Source organism: Cryptomeria japonica, chromosome 2, assembly GCF_030272615.1.
Source record: "Cryptomeria japonica chromosome 2, Sugi_1.0, whole genome shotgun sequence".
In the NCBI taxonomy this organism is placed as follows: domain Eukaryota; kingdom Viridiplantae; phylum Streptophyta; class Pinopsida; order Cupressales; family Cupressaceae; genus Cryptomeria; species Cryptomeria japonica.
This window is the reverse complement of record NC_081406.1, coordinates 255,762,666-255,780,659: the sequence shown is the minus strand read 5'-3', so window position 1 is coordinate 255,780,659 and position 17,994 is coordinate 255,762,666. Positions and strand designations below refer to the sequence as shown.

Sequence of the window (17,994 nt, the reverse complement as noted above, 5' to 3'; positions counted from 1 at the left end):
CAAACAAGAATGAACTCAAAAAAGAAACAGTTGTATTTTTCTTGCAAGGAACCATGCAAACATATTCACAAATGCCTTGACCGAGGATAGTGTTGTGACGTTTTCACACATCGCCCCATTGCAAATGGGGACCCCCTTCTTTTTAGGCCCTCCCAGTTTTTTGGCTTGCGTTTTTGTGGTCTTTTCGCAGCAGTCTCGTCGGTCTCTTTGCTTTGCAGGTGTTCGAGGATCATATTGGTCAAGTCTACCTTTTGTTTGAGCAAATTCGGCTAAGTCTAGGACTCGTTTTGTGAATTTTAGGGTTTTTTGCCTTCTGTCCTAGATTTTAGGGGTTTCTGTTAGGGTTTCGAGAAATATAAACATACAACTGGAATCAGGACACTTCAAGGAACCTCCCAATAAAATTTGAGCCAAAACGGAGCACCTTTCTATTTTTAGAAAGTTCCTATTTTTTAGGGATTTTACTAAGTCTCGCATTGGTCTAATTTTGCCAAAAATTAAACTTACTATTTTTAGTAAGTTCTATTTTTAGTAAGTTTCTATTTTTAGTAAGTGTTTTTCTGACCTATTTTGCCCAAACCTTGACATTTTGAAACACTTACTATTTGGAAAAATCTATTTTTGGCAGGTTCTTCACAGGAAAACACTGAAAGTTGAATATCTCTGAAGACTGAACGTTCCTGAAGACCATTTCTAAATCCGGAAGAGTCAGAAGGTAGACAATTTGGGTCAAAAAATGGTTAAGTTTGGAACTCCTATTCTAGAAGAGGAAAGCATGCAAAATCATCCAAGTCCAGAAATTCACATCAATCCACCAATGTCATCTTGATCCGAAAATGGCCTGAAATTTGACTAAGTCTGGAAATTTGGAAGATCTTCCAAAATCCAGAATTTGCATTATGATTCCTATGGACCTAAAACCACTCTCAAACATCCTGACAATATATATGAAATATAACTTAAAGTATAAGAACTTATACTTAAATGTTATATTTCATATCTATATCCTGACGAAGAGCCTGGAACTTGTGAAAAAAATCCATGTATCCATGGACAAAGCCAAAATGCGCCCAAGGCTAGGCTGGGGCGCCAAAACCAAGAAGGCATTCACAAGTGGGAAAATCCGCCAGTCCATGGACAGAGTGAAAATGCGCCCAAGGCTGGACTAGGGCGCCAAAACCAAGAAGGCATTCACAGGTGGAAAATCCGTCAGTCCATGGACAAAGTGAAAATGCACCCAAGGCTGGACTGGGGCGCCAAAACCAAGAAGGTATTCACAGGTGGAAAAATCCGTCAGTCCATGGACAAAGTGAAAATGCGCCCAAGGCTGGGCTGAGGCGCCAAAACCAAGAAGGCATTCACAGGTGAAAAAATCCGTCAGTCCATGGACAAAGTGAAAATGCACCCAAGGCTGGACTGGGGCGCCAAAACCAAGATGCCATTCACAAGTGGAAAAATCAGTCAGTCCATGGACAAAGCCAAAATGCGCCCAAGGCTGGGCTGGGGCGCTGAATTCAAGAAGGCATTCGCAAGTGGAAAAATCCATGAATCCATGGACATGTTGAAAATTCCGGCCAAGCTAAAAAATTGAAATTTTGCCTAAGGCATGGAATCCAAGGAATCAAGGAGGAAAAAAAAAAAAATTCCCCTTGAGCAAATTTTTGAATTTGCTATTTTTAGACACTGAATCTCGACAGAGTGTGGAAAATTTTATAGATTCGGAATCGTGGCAGAATTCTCCATCCAATGAACTGACTCCTAAATTTTAGGAGGATCCCTAAAAATAGGGATGTTGAAAAGGAGACATGGACAATTCACAAAGTAATGGAAATTCCTTCCTTCAGGACATAATTCCAGGAAAGGTGAAAAATTGACTAAGTGTTGGAAATTCCTTCCTTCATAAAAGAGTTCCTGAAAAAGGTGAAAATTTGGCTAAGTGTTGGAAATTCCTTCCTTCACGACAGAATTCTTGGAAATGTGAAAATTTGGCTAACTGTTAGAAATTCCTTCCTTCAGGACAGAATTCCAGGAAAGATGAAAATTTGGCTAAGTATTGGAAATTCCTTCCTTCGGGACAAAATTCCAAGCAAGGAAGAAATACACCCAAGGATGAATTGAACATAAAATTTCTAAGGCAAGGAAGGAATCAAGGATGAACTGAACAAGAAATTTCCCCTCCAGGGAAAAATTTAAAAAATCCATTCTCGGGCATCAAATCACATCCAAATTTCAAAAGTTTTACAGATTTGGATTCGTAGGAGAATTTTCTCTCTCCTAGACCGTGGAACCCTAATTTGGAAATTTTCCTAAAAAATAGGAAATGTGCAGAATTGATGAAAAACCTTCTTCAAGCAAGGAAAGTTGAGGAGACTTCAAGAAAATTCTTCCTGAATCGAATTTTCCCTCTCCAACAATTCCAGATGTGCAGGAGCGGATATACGACGGCAGAGTCCATTTGCATGGCGAGGATCTATTGAACGCATGGCAGTATGGTGGCGCATTCATTGCCGGAATATTTGACCAAATGGCAACCTGGTCATTGCATGTTGAATTTATGGCAGATTCCTTTTGCATGCAGTCGCCGCATGTGGAAATGATGGAGCATTTATGACATAATGGGGCGATTTTTGCATGGATGAATATTCAACGCATGTTAGGCGAATTTGAAGGAGGTGGTGCATTTAATGCGCAATGGATGCTATTTTGGGTACTTTTGAATTAATTGTATATGGGCATGATGGGTTATTAATTGGAGATTCCCACCTTGTTGCATCTTGAGTGGAGAATCTTTTAGGGAAAACCCTAATTAGGGAGGGTTTTGCATGTAACCAGGGCTTGAAGCCTATATAAGGGGTGACCCCCCTCATTTGTAAGAGAGGGAGCTTTGTATGAAATTGTTGCAATAAGTTTTTGAGAAAATAATAGTGAAACATTGTTCTCTGATGGTGTCCACTTAAATTATTTTTTCAAAGCTTGCATGGTTTCACCTTCCTCGCTTGGAGTAGAAGTAGTATAATGCTTTGATTTCAATGGAAAATGTAATGGTGTTTGATGAATTTCCCTGGTTCATACTTTTTGCATCTTGCTGATTGTAAGTTGCAGTGTAAAGTTAGTCTGAGCCCCCTAAATTCGTGCTAAGTTCGATTGTGGATAGTCGTTTGGATTGCGTCGTTTTGGGTATTCAAATGTACTTTCTCGATTTGAAAATCCTTTAGCATCCCCAGAAGATTGCACCGGTTCTTGCGGAGTTGTAGTTGATCTTGGCGAAGTAGAGCTTGGTTTATTTGGAATTTGTCCACCAGAGCACTATTCATTGTTATCACTGCCCTTAGGAGTAGATTTAGATCCTTCTGAACCCTTTCCCTTTTACTTTCAGTTCATTTTAGTCCGTTCGAAGCAGCAGCATCGCAGAATTGCCATATCCGATGATAGAGTTCCAGCCACAACAAAGAAGTGAAAGAATGATGCAAACGTAAGGCCCCTTGGATTACCAGCAATCACATCAACCAACTAAGTCACGTCCACGCATTGAAGGAACCTTGGAGTCGATTGTTTGAACTTCTTGCAATCTTAGCATGCAATCGTACTTTGATCAAGAGAGAGTGAAGTGGCCGTTAGGCAACTTTATTCTGTGTTCGACGCTGTCATAAAAAATACGTCAACAGATAGGTGCACTCTATAGCTCATCAACACTACTAATAATTCATCTTGAATAGATCCAAATTTCTAAGGTTGAGAATGAAGTCAACTCATCTTGAACTTCTCTATTAAAATATGTGTCAATTTGGCCATCAACCTAACTAATATAAACAAAGATTAAGGGTTTACATAATCGTGGTTTATATGTAGGCATCAACGAGTCTAGCAATGAGACTCTATTTCTATTAATTTATAAGTTAAAATTATTTAAATTGAGACCCTGTTTCTATAAATTTAAATATTCCAAACTATAATATATGAAATAGTGAATCTATTAATAAGATGATTAGAAAAATCCTTGTGGATTGTTCTATCTCATTCTATTATACCTTTTGATATTTCAATAAATTCAATTAACATGATCAGTCCATTTACATGTGTCTCTTGCCAAGAGATACTCTTGGATCATTTGACATTAAATTTATAAATATGTGACTAAGACAAGCGAGAAATGATGAGAAGAATTGCAATTGTTTCTGCATTTTCAATATTTTGATGTATACAATGGTGGGACTGTACAACTTTTGAGGTCAAACTTGTGTGTGTAATTATATTGATATTGTTAACAATGCCTCAGAAACCACTCTTAAACATAAAACTTGGTTAAGAAAATTAAAAAGTGGAAGAAATAAGTAATGAAGTATTAGAACATTGCATGTAAGAGTTAAGTTAATTGTTACAATGGGACAAAAATTAACTATAAACCAATAGCAATAATATCATACAATATAACAATTTAATCAATCATAGAGTGAGAATGGCGAGCGGGAGCTAGTCATCGAGCGGGAGCGGGTCGTCAAGCGGGAGCAAGACGAGGGCTAGTGTTTCCTCTGGTGAAGACGCAACAGGGGAGGCCGATGGGGAGGATGGAGACGGACCTACTGAGGAGGTGGACGCAGTTGTGGCAGATGATGGTCTGTCGTGGCTAGCGGATGGTGTTGATGCCTCACTTAGTCCCTGTTTTGCAGGCCGCCGGTCTCTGCTCCTTTCAAAGCATGTTGGTGTTTGCGGTGATGGGGTTCTTGGTGTGTTCGTCGGTGTTGAAGGGGTTGGGGAGTCGGTTTTCTCTGTCGCTTCGACTGTTGGCATGGGGGCCCATGGTGCTGAGTTGGTGGGTTTGGTTGAGGCCAGCCTAGTTAGATCTTGCGCTTGGTGGTGTGCCCCTTTGGGTGTGGCTACCCACCCTGGTGGGCTAGGTTGTCTTGCTCCTCTCCTCGGCTTTGTTGTCCTTCTTCGTAGAGGTTGCTATTGTTATCTCTGGGCCTAGTGTGGTTTGATCTGTTGCATATTTCGGAAGGCCCTCCCTTTGATTTGGGACACAGGTGGATCTTTTGAATCAAGGTTTTTCCTAGGGTTTGTGTGCTCTCCCTTCCCCTTGGGTTGTCTTCTTCCCTTGGGATGGGATTTGTTGTTTGTTGTTGCTTTGTTCCTTCTTATGGAGGCATTGTCTTTTCTAGAACCCTAGTTTAAGGCCATGAGGGTGGGGATGCACAGTTTGCTTCCAGTGCCCTTTCCCCTCTTTCTTTTGATTGATCTGGTTGGCCCTTGGGGGTTTCTTTTAGCTCTTTTGGATTTTGTTCTGCCCTGGAGCTTGGTGGAAGATTTGATGAGGGGTTGTTCTCTTGGGTCAAACTGTGTTTTTGCTTGTAATATATCTTGGCTTGTCGTCTCTCTGCAACTTGGTCTCTCTTCAGTTTGCCTTATCGAGGTGGCCCTTCCTTCTCTTTCGGTTGAGATGGATGGTTTTGGAATTAACCCCCCTCCCATTGAGGTGGATTTGGGTGTTGTGGTGCAGCCTGGGTATTTATATCCTATAGAGGTGGATAGATGCTTTGTTGTTGGAGGTGTGGTTATCAGATACTTTGAGGGTGTTGGCGCCATACCTGTGGTTTTGGGAGCCACCTCAAAACCCATTTCTAAGGTTAGGAATGTCTTTCAAACCCCGCATGCTATGTTTCAGTTTTTGGTGGTTTTGGGAGCCACTGTAAAACCCAACTCGAAGGTTAGGGGAGCCTTTCAAAACCCTCTTGCTTATCTTTGGCTGGATGCTGACAGTTTTGAAGGGCCCAACTTAGTTTGTGTGTGTTTTTGTTTAAGGTTCGGGCTAGTTTTGTGTTGCCTATTTTTTCTGAATATGGGTAGGGGATCCCGAAAAATCCCTAATGTTTGGATGTGGGAGTCTATCGACTTCATCTATTTCTCTAGGCTGTGATGCCAGCAGTTGTGGTGCTGGCTTTTTTTTGTTTGTGGTTGTGCAGGCTTTTGGCTGGTACTAGCCAGGATTGTTGGTTTTATCTGCTAGTTTTATTTGCCTATCTTTCTGGCAAAATCTGAGGGTTTCGGGTCCCTTTAAAACCTGGTGTACGGGGTTTCTGGTCCCCTCAAAACCCATTTTCCCTTAATCAAAAACTATAAACCAATAACACTTCAATGGTTCTCATGTCCTTTATGATTTAGTGCTCAAAATGCACTCACACAATAGATAATATCTTGAAAGGTGTCACAATATTGCATCTAGCATTTTCGCCAATAAGAAATTGAATAAAGAACGAATTTGAATGTGTAAGATTAAAGCTCACTGATTTGGTTCTATTTAAGAATTTAATAATTTATCATACCTTCCACATGGTCCATTGCATGCACCTGTTTCACATCTCGAGCTTTCTTTCCAATAACAACAGCCAACTCTACCTCATAGTCCAATGACTGCAAGGGATGTGGAATCTCAATAATTCCACCATTTTCTACATATGAAGATGTTGGCTTCAAAAATAAAACTGGCACCTGTAATATCAAAAATGGAGATTTAGGTTGCCTTAGTATAATAGATATTCATATAAAAACTCTTGATAATTTTGTGATGATATGTACTCATTTCTAAAAAAAATGATTTATGATATGTGAAGATGAAAATATATTCATATGCATCTATTACTATCACCAACAAGATATTAGACATCATGCAAGGACTAGCATCAAGGTATCTGATCTTATATAGTGAAAAAATATTCATGTTATAAATCGCATACATAAATGATAATATTCACAATTCATGTCAAGACTAGCAAAAATAGCAATAAATATTATATACCACATTCTTGCACCCATTCACACATGTATATAATTAATAGCAATACAAAGTTTCTACTCCTCCATGTTGCCACCATAGAATTTCATGAATTTTTTCCTTGATTCTAGCAAGAAATCATGACAAAATATGAGTGTCAAAGGACTGATTATGGTTTCCCCACAACAGCAAGAGTAGTGGTGTTCTAGCTGCAAGCTTGACTTCCTGTATCCCATTCCCTAGTGGAGTCGCCAAAAACTATTAGGAAATCTTCTTGCTCCTAACCACCTTGGTCATGCTTTTATGATTTCACCACTTGAATCACCATTTCTTATTAGCATCCCACTACAAAGATGCAACTTTCATACTAAGTAAAATCTTACTTTGCTCTTGTCACACGTTTCACCCCACTTAGCCACATAAGTTGTGCTTTTGGACTAGCTATGCCAATTGAAAAGTGCAACACTACTTAACAATTTACTTTCCTTCTTTGCAGGTCACACTTTGGGTGTGACTTCTATCTAAATCGCCATTGTCACCAAGCAATGCCATTGGAAATTTGTGACATACATACCCTACTCCACCTCCAAGAATTAGCATGAGTCTCATAGGCTTTATCCACTTTGGCATACTTATTTATGCCATTGCTACTAAAATTGGAGTTCAAACCAGCAAAGCCACTAAAAATATGCGATCCTTACTTGAGTTGAATGCACTTTCTCCTCATTGTCATTTTCAATCACAATAGCCATTTGCGCATCTTTCCCTAATGGCATCATCACTCACATTTGTTTTACTTGAATGGAGTATTGAAGGGACTTTTAAAACTATTCGCCAACCATGTCCTTGCTTTCCATCCTTTGAAAGTTTGTCTCATCATGGTTTTCCTTTCTTAATCCACCAACAATCTATGAACACTTGTTAGAAGACAAACTAGGCCATGATCTTAATAACTTCACAGATTGATGTGAAGGATAACCTGACTAACATGATAAGGATATTAACTATAAATCTAACATGAAATGCAAAGTTTCTTAGGGGTAACAATTTTGGTACAAACAACTGACTCTTGCAAGGGACAATGGAACAAACCTAAACCATAGATAAACTTTAGAACCTCTAAAAAAGCCTAACCAATGTCTTATCTATGAGCAATAGAGTCAAGCCTATTCTAACACTTCACCTAAAATATAACTTCTAACACTTGCCTAAAATAGAATGATAAACAAACATGTTATATGAAAGGAAAAATTACAACATCAAACATACGAAACAAGACTATTTACCTACCTATAAGCAAAAAGAAGACATATGGCTAAAGAAAGTCATTAATGGGTTAGAAAAAGTAACAACCCCTCTACTAAAGTTGAGGTTCTAACCAAGGCAACTCATATCCTAAAAGCCTCTACAAAATTTTCATGGATATCGAACGTTCAAGTGAGTGGGAATAATCATGTAAGAAAAAAAGCAACACAAATTGAATTATGAGCATCAGTTCTATGTGATCTTTCACAAGGAAAACCTCTCCATCCAATGCAGATACTCTACCTGCTTTTGAATGTCCCTACCAAGATCATATGGCTATAGTACCTTGCTAGTAATTGCTAACTTCTTGTCATTGATGTCAAAGCATGGCCGACTTCGTTAGCAGATTAGTATCTGCTATCAATAAATAATAAATAATAAATAAATCTCTGCTTATGCTGATGGCTGACCTCCCTAATTCTTTGTGCCTAGAAGATAGAAAAATGAAGTTTAAGTGTCAAATAAAGAATTTATTTGAGGGCCATCTTATTCTTGGCACCCACCTTGGAAGACTTTTAAATCAAATAAAAATTCTGTTTTGTGAAAGGCCGACCCTTATTCATGTTGTTGCATCATTTTGGGGTTTCAAAATTGAAATTAATTTCATCAGCTTGCTCGGGCTGACCAAGGATAAGGAGTTTTTAAAATAAAAAATAAATTAATTTTGATTGGGCTGACCTCATGCAGATGAGCATTGTTACATCCCATTTGTGCCCTAGTCGTTTTTATGCTACTTTACGCCATGATCTTTGTGCCCTAGTTGTTGTATGTGATATTTACGCAATGATAATCGTGCCCTAGGTGTTTCATGTTATAATTGAATAGTGATGCCCTAGATGTTTATGTTATAACTTATAACTGAGTGATGATACCTGTTGATGTGTATTTTGTACACGACCAAACACAGAATAAAATACCTAAAGGTACCTTATCCTCTCTTGAATAAAGCCTCCGAATGCTGAAGATGTCGCGAAAAGGATCAATCAGGATGACTTCAAAGTTCTTCGTTGTATGTAGGATCTCTACGTGTGGATAAGCTCTCTGTGGTATGATGTGATTTTGCTGGAATCACAAGGGGACTTACACTTGACGACCTAAATGTCTGATTTGCTGGAATCACGAGTCCTATTTACTAACTGGAAGACAAACAAATGGCAAAAGATGCAAGGTTCGGGAAGTCTACTCTACTACCTAGAATGCGAGAAGATGGATGAATGACTAGGTGGAGTCCTACTGGGCTGGGTCTCACCATCAAGCTTGAACAATTCGACACCAGCTCAATGCGATCTTCTAAGGGGTGCTTCCAATATGTTCAAATCGTACACCATCAGACACTGATCACCATTCAAGGTAATGCATGAACAATAGGCGTGTAACGACTTAAGATTAAGCTCATTTTGTTCCAGTTGACCACGCAAGGCGCACCTACCATCAACAAGAGGCTAGTGGTTTGGATTAGACGGATTCCACGCAGGTGCATTCAACAATTTTCTTCATTCAATCTAATCATCTACCATCTAGAATTCAAGATTCAACAAGAAACCATGCATATTGCAAGAAACGACACACTTCACCATTACTTTAAGTGAAAATGGAGTTTATTTACAATCAATGGCAACAATTTCTTGCCTTGTCCTATTCTACTCTAATTGCTATTCTATCAACTGACTACTCACCTTCTAACTATTTTCTATTCCTTCTTCTATTAGCCTTTACAAATGAAGAGTCGGGGCTTATATAGTGCCCTTAATACAATTCAATGGCTAAGATCAATTTGAGATCAATGGCCAAGATTCTACAATGAAAACCCTAATTAGGGTTTGTTACAACAAACTTAATTCTGACCAATGAAATAATTGTATTAATTGGACACATGTCTTCTCTGGAATATTCGACCAATGGATAGCTGGGGTAGTGTTGTGACCATTTCACACATCGCCCCATCGCAAATGGGGACCCCCTCTTTTTGCTTGTTTTTTGTTCGTTTTCGCTTTCGTTTTTAGGGTTTTGTTAGTTAGTTAGTTGTCTGGATTTAGGGCCAAGCCTTAGGGTTTTTAAATTTTGCCTTTTCAAGCCAAAATCCAGTCACTTTTGAGAGCTTTTTGAGCTTCTTTCCTAGAAGCAAATTTTTGAATGCAATAAATTCGCCAAAATGGTCTAATTTTCAATTGGAATGTTCATGCAAAGCTTAAACTTGTCTAAATGATGACCGTCAATGTGAATTTTTGTCTGATTGAATATTTTGACCAAATTTTGACTTTTTTGAAGTTTGATCCTGGGCATTGGAATTGATTTGTTTTCGCCTCGTGAAGTGTTAAAATGTGAAAAATCTTGTTATTTTGGCCTGTAGGAGCAAAATCGCTCCTGTCCCTCAGTGAAGGACGGGAGCTCAATTTCAAATATCTCATTGTCCTTGCAGAGTCCAGACGAAGTTTACGTTTGAAGTGATGGAGAACGACAAGATCTTTCCATTGAATATAAATTGAAGATTTTCATGAGCACAGAAAGGCCTCCAGGAAGAAAATCGCTCCTGTCCCTCAGTGAAGGACCAGAGCTGCAATTCAAATTTCGTCTTGTCCTTGTAAGATTTTGAAAGTTTAGCAATTTGAGGACGTCCAAGGGAAGATGCTTTGCCAAATGAATATAATTTGAGATGCAAAAAATGGAGAAAAATGACCTATATTGACTAAATCGCTCCTGTCCCTCTCCAAGGGACCAGGGCGAGGTACCTTGTAGCTCTCGTCCCTCTCCCAGGGACCAGAGCGATTTCCTCCATTTTGCAAAATCCAGACAAGGGTCAAGGCAAGTTTACGTTCAAAAACAAGGGAAAACATGAGATGAACGCATTGAATATAAATTGAAGATTTTTGGGACGCCCATAACAGTGCTAAATGCCTAGTTCGCTCCTGTCCCTCAGGAAGGGACCAGAGCGATTTTTGATATAATTGCCTTTGTTGCAAAATTACAAACAATGTCAAGGCATGGGCGGATAGAGTGAAGAAGGACGACTCCGTTGAATATAAACTTGGAACCTGGCAAAGTAAGATGAAGGCCACAAAGGAAGGATCGCTCCTGTCCCTCTCCAAGGGACCAGGGCGATACAATGGTGAAGATACGTCCCTCTCAAGTTCAAGGTCGTCCCTCCAAGGTTCAAGCCCGATCCAAGCCAGGACAAAAGGTGGCGAGGACATTTCAAGGCGCTTTCATCATGCGTAAACACTTAAAGGACGTTAAAATGAAGAAATTGACACCCTATAACATAGATCGCTCCTGTCCCTCAGGAAGGGACCAGGGCGATGTTAGATGCATTGGCCATTTCATGCAAAATTTACGTAAGGACAAGACATTGCAATATTTTAGAGGGTCCATGGTACGACAACAAGATGATAAACAAGAGTTTTGAACGTTAAATAATCACCAAAATGGATCTAGGAACCATATCGCTCCTATCCCTCTCCAAGGGACCAGGGCGATTTGCTTTGGATTCCTTGTTTGTTTCAAGTTCAAGCTAAGTCAAGACGTCCTAAGATAGCATATGGTCCAAGGCATCGTTTGAAGATAATTCGCAAGGGTTTTGAACGTCCAAACATCGCCAAATAATGTAAAAGCCTCACATCGCTCCTGTCCTTTGGACAAGGACCAGGGCGATCCTATCAAAAAACGCTCATATTCCTCCAAAATCGAAGCAAGGCGAGGTTAAGCAAGACAAAGGGCGGCGTTTGGAAAACATCACAATGAAGGATCGAAGGTCAAAAATGCATATTGAACGTGAAAAAATCAAGATCGCTCCTGTCCTTTGGACAAGGACCAAGGCGATGCTATTAAAACACTCCCGTTCCTTCAAAGATCAAAGCGAAGCAAGGTTAGGTAGTGCGAAGGACAACGTTTGAAGGACATTGCAAAAGGGATCGAAGTTTAAAATCGCCAAGACCAAGGAAAACATGTGGATCGCTCCTGTCCCTCTCCAAGGGACAAGGACGATGATCCTTATAACATCGAAGGTACCTTGCAAAAGCAAATGGAAATAAGCGCAAAGGACACAAGCAATGATATTTCGAAGGTCAAAAATGCAAGGTGAACGCAAAAACATGGAGATCGCTCCTGTCCCTCTCCAAGGGACCAGGGCGATAATGGTCATGGGACGCACTTGCTCGCACAAGAGAGGCATTCAAATTCGAAGGACCACCAGATGATCGATTTGGGACGTGAAAATGAAGGAGTTGAACGTTGAAAACGCAAGAATCATGCCAAAGATGGTGAATCGCTCCTGTCCCTCTCCAAGGGACCAGAGCGATGAGGTACGTCCTTCTATTTACATATTTTTTGGCGCCAAATTAAATAATTTGAATTTTCTTTAAATGCTAAATCAATTAAAAAAATTAAAATCCATTTTTATTGGCATTTAATGTGGCGTTAAACATTTATTAGTTATTTTTGCCTTATTTAAAAAATCGAAATTTGCAATTAAAAAACGCAAGGCATTAGTAATTAATTAATTAATTAATAAAAAATCGATTTGAGCGCTCATATATGGAAGTCGGCCTTGTTATGTCATTGCAAATCATTTAAAAATCGTTTGAAATTATTATATTTCATCAAGTCGGCCAAAGAGATAAATCGATGAGAGCGCTATATATATAGGGGGGTGAAAACTATTATTTTCACATCATTATTTTACCTCTCTACATGCGAATCAAGGAAGACAAAGGAAAGTGTTAAGTGTGTTTAAAGATAGTGCGAATATTATCCAAGGTGGTGCGAGTTTCATTCATCCAAGGGTGGCGCGCTTAGCTATCAAAGGTGGTGCGATTCCAAACCAAAGGTGGTGCGAATTTGAAGATCACGCCTAAGGCGAATTTGCTAAAGACTTGGAGATTTATTTGTGCGAATTTGAAGATCCATTTGAGACCACGTCCAAGGCGATAAGTGAAGATCACATTCTATCCAGAGGTGGCGAAGTCAATCTTGAGGGGATCATATTGAAGATTATCTTTATACCTCAATTTTGCCTAGGCAAATTTTGTTTTTGCATTCTAGAGTTAGCTCTCTCTATCGAGGTATGGCGATTTTATTGTTATTGTTTTATTCATTCATCGTCATATTTCAAATTTTGATCCTTGAAAATCTCTTAGCTCAATCGTTGTATTTTAGGAAATGATAACTCTAGGGACTTATCATGAGGTTTCCTAAAACCTATCTCTCTTATCTACGTTATTTATTGCAAAATCTATTTCTTATAATGAAATGTTGTGTAGGTATGGCGACCCCAAAGGCGGGAGCATCCACCAGTCGCTCGGCTCTCATGAAAGAAGATCAGAAGACTGAAGAAGTGGAGACCAAGATCGTGTCCAAGTGGAGCAACATTGGAGATACAAACTTGGGGAACTTTAGCACGAAGAAGTTCCGAGAGGTCCCTTACATCGGCAAGCCATCACCTGTCGCCCGGAGAATAATAGAAAGTGGCATCATTAAGGCGGCCGGTTTTCCTCCAGCCATTCAGTGCCACGAGTTGATGATCGAGTGTGCCCGTCATTACAATCCACAGTCCAGGACAATTGTGTCCAATGAGGGAAACACTTTGGCGTACCTTTCAGAGGAGGCCATAAGTGAAGCCTTCCATCTTCCAGAGCACAGGGACATGATATACAAGAGCATTGAAGGAGCCAGATCAGTGTACGATGATGATCCAGATGCTTGTCTAAGCATAATCAACAAGAACTGGCTACTCAAGAGTCGTCCCCGTCTGAGCAAAGTACCGAACACACCACACCGGATCAATTTCCAAGAGGAGTACAGAGATTTGATCACCATGCTCAACAGAGTTACAGGAGCACCTCATGCCTTCTATTTTGAGAAATGGATGTTTTATTTCATCCAGGTGATTGTTCAAGGGAAGGGTACAATACATTGGGCTAGGATAATTAGCCATTGCTTAGACGTACAGTTGAGAAGACTCAGGGCTACTAAGTCCTTCCACATGAGTTCATACGTCATTTATGCCTTAATCAGGAGCGTTGAGTACGCAGGACTACCTCACAGAGGAGTGATTGGAAGAGGACCCGGCGAGGTCAGAGTTTGTGAATCCTATACCTACTTGCATCATCCACCAGGGAAGAACTACAAGTTAATCAATGATACTTTCACGATGAACATCACAAGGACGTTGCAAGGAGGGATTCACAACAGATTATCTCAAGATGCCCAGGAATTAATCAAGAGGTACGGTGCTTGGTTCATTCAGTTTCCTAAGTTCACTTACATTAGAGTGTATGGATGTCCTTTACCTCCATATATGTTGCCGAGATACCCGACAGACAGGATTGTGTTACTTGAAGTAACAAGGCAGTTGGCAGCATATGTGAAGGCATTCAGACACAGACATCAGAATGGAGTTCAGGTACCTATTATTTTGGGTAATTCAGTTGAGGTATGTCCCAATGTCTCAGCCATGGATGATGCAGAGAGGGAGTTAGCCTTGTATCCTTTTTCATCTTTTGCTTGGAGGAATAGTTTTGATCCTCATGGACATTTAGAGGAGACAGTCGGTAGAAGATTTAGACATGAGTACCAGATTGAAGATTTTATGATGAATCTCCTAGATGATCTCGAAGTGAAACGAAAGATACATTCTAGATTGCCTCTGGATTTCATCAGGAAATGTAAGATTTACAGAGTAGCCGACCAAGCTCAGGACAACGGCAGGCACATCCAATCTTCATATGATAGAGAAAGCAAAACAATAAGTTTGAATTGGAATGAGCCCGAGGTCGTGGATTTAGATGAATTGATGGCACCAGTCTTGTCTTGTACTCGCAGATGGGTAGACATTCAACATCAGAAGTTGAGAGAACAAGGCATAGCCATGTCTTTTACTTTGGAAGAAAAGCCAGCCGAAGGAGGAGCCAGTGTTAGTGAAGGCAATCCTAATCCTAGGAATTCAGGTGAAGGTAACCTTCGATGTGCCAGTGAGGGCAATCTCCATTCGAGAGGTTCAAAGAGAAAGGAAAGATCAGAAAAGAAAGAGCCTTCCAAGAAAAAGCAAGGTGCTAACAAAGATCAAACACCAGGTACTTCTTCCAGGCCAGAAGATAGAACAGTTCGAGTGGAAGAATCCATGGAATCGATGGTACAGAATGATAGACAGGAGGAAGAACAGGCACAGCATGTTTCATCCGATGGATCTCTCCAAGACTATGATTTAGATAATGATAATGAAGTAACATCTCCTCCCAGACAAGAAGAAGTAGTACACAAAGAAATTCAAGTTCAAGAGACAAGATCAAATATCCCAGATTGGTTGAAGGAAAGATTGACTAAGGTGATCGTAATGGAGGACGAGGACAGTGCAATCGATCTAGAGAGCCTTGTTGGACGTTCACATATGACAACAGAGAAGAAGAAGGCTACAAAGATGTCCAAGATGATTCGAGATGAGACTGGATCCAGAAAACTGCAGATAGCTACACCGGCCGCAGACAAATATGAGGGTGAGATCCTAGCAGAGGACTATCATATACAGACCATTGAGTTAGGACCATCCACAGCAGAGCAGACTTTAGATGATGCCACCGACACATTTGAGGCATTGAAGGACAAGTTCAGAGAAGAAGTAGAAAAGAATAGAAAGCTTGAGAAAGAGGTCGGTGCATGGAGAACATATTTCAGTCACATCAATGAACCTTTGGGACGTCAGGATCCAGTTAGATCGCCATTGCAGGCATTGCCCCTTCAATCAATCAATGAAGCAGAGAGATTCAGGAATATGGTCCAGCGTACATGTAATTGGATGGATAGATCTCACACGGTGGCCATTGAGTTTATTACAAGGATGTCGAAGATCACCCACCAGGCTATCCAAGTTCTTGAGATAATCCACAGATTGATGGCAACAGTAGCTGCATTTGCCCATACCAAGGACGTTGTCATTCCTGTCTTGAAAGTTATAAGACATACATCCAGAAGAATTTTAGCACAAGAGAAGATCTTGGAGGGCGATTCTCACAGTTTGTTTCAGTGGTCAACCTTACTCCATATAAAGAGTGTTCTCTTTGAGGACATCAGTATTAGATGTGGTCAAGTTGAGGAGGTGATCAATCCGATCCAGGACAGAGTATTTGAGGTACTTCGTACCATTCTTGGCAGAAGGATCGAGGTCGAGACAGATGTGGATTTACAAGAATTTGAAGATAGAATCAAGATCATCTTTCGCAAGGACGCAGATGTTACAGATGAGCAGTATGATCAGATGTATGCCACCATGCTCCTAATTGATAGAACTAAGGAACTTGAACCTACTTGGGACACAGCTCTTCTAGATGCATTTGATCAGGTTATCCACTTAGAAGAGAGTATCAAGAATCTTCCCGAGATTCCAAGCACAGAAATCGAAGGAATTGTGACAAAATTCATTGCATATGCTAAGAAAGAGAATTGGAAGGGGAATAAGATTCTAGATGAAAGGTTGTTACAGATGACATGACATCTTAATTCTCATTGGCTGATACCTCCTAGATTTTTGTGCCAAATTTAATATTTGGCTATGTATTTAATGTTGTTCAGTAAAAAGGAGGTCATTTGTAACAAACCCTAATTAGGGTTTAGGTGTCATGATCTTGTCCGTTGATTTACTTTCAATCTGGACCTTTCCATTGTAACTGGGGATGCTATTTATACCCCCATTTTTTCACTTCATTTGTAACAGAATAGTCAAGAGTGAAATAGAGAGATTAGAGTTGTAAGCAATTTTTATTTTGTAGCAAGATTGAGTCTTGAAGAGAGAAGTTCAAGCAATTGTTGTATATGATGATTTGGAAATCAATAAAATATTGAAGTTATGGTGTTTTGTTGCAAATTTCTTAAGTTATCTTCATGGTTGTTGGATGTACTTGAATCTTGCTCAATCAAAGTAGTTTGTTAATTTGAAAGGCTAAGTGTGAGATTTGATATTTGGTAGGATTCGCAATCCAAACCACTAGCTTCTTGCTGATTGTAGGAACGCCTTGTGTGGTCGACTGGAAAACACCTTGAGTCCTTAACCTTCAAGCATTTTCGTATCTAGGATATGTACCTTCGTAGTAGTGTCCTTGGTCTTTGATGCATTGAACACCATTATTACCTTAGAAGATCGCACTAATTTCAATTAAGTTGTTATCTTATGGCAAAATTGAAGTTGGTTGAGTCTTGCCAAATCTCATTCATGCTAAGTCGTTCATAGGGCTAGGCTAGATTAGACCCCTTAAACCCTATCTTTTTCCATTTTTTTGAAAATTCCTTTTAGATTAGTGAAACCTTCGAACTATTGAATCCGTAAGCAGCCTTGAAGGAAACAGCAAATCACATCATACCACTAAAAAAGCTTGTCCACACGTGGAGACCCCACTAAAAGAACCTTGGAGTCCACCTAACTGATCCTTTTTGCAGATCTTCAGCAGTTAGAGACTATTTTCTCAAGAGAGGATAAGATGCCTAATGGTATTTTATTCTGTGTATGATTGTGTACAAAATACACGTCAACAGAATTGGCGCTAGAAGGAGGGCTCTCTTCCGTTTTCAAAGTTCGAAGTCCGAAGATTTTGAAAAGAGAAAAATATTGCAAACATGATCATGAAGTACGATGGTGTTGCCGAATGAAGGACTGAATCAAGTGGTGCAACCCAATTTGCAAGTAGGCAATACCCAAGAAGACATCATTTCCCAATTGAATCAAGTAGCTTGGAACGCAAGGAGAAGCCAAGTCGAATATAACAGAGTCAGAATCATCTTAGAGCAAGAGGAAGACATAGCCGAAGAACATCAAAGGGTCATAGCTAGGAATCTTCGCAATCAAAGGAACGTACAATAATCCTTGCAAGACTTCACGCTGGATCGCATTGGTTCATTCTCGCCCGAGAAACATCAAAGGTTGTTGAGGTCCACACCAGGCA

At 39.9% G+C, this 17,994-nt stretch overlaps 1 protein-coding gene across 3 annotated transcripts in view; it reads right to left on the bottom strand.

Annotated features, from left to right (window-relative positions):
• Positions 1–17,994, bottom strand: part of LOC131047116 (probable acylpyruvase FAHD1, mitochondrial) — a 296,277-nt gene that overhangs the window by 252,018 nt on the left and 26,265 nt on the right. For all 3 annotated transcript variants that reach the window (XM_057980961.2, XM_057980959.1, XM_057980960.2), the window contains exon 3: positions 6,318–6,483. In XM_057980961.2, coding sequence (XP_057836944.1) covers positions 6,318–6,483 — 166 coding nt within the window. The remainder of the gene's footprint in view (positions 1–6,317; positions 6,484–17,994) is intronic.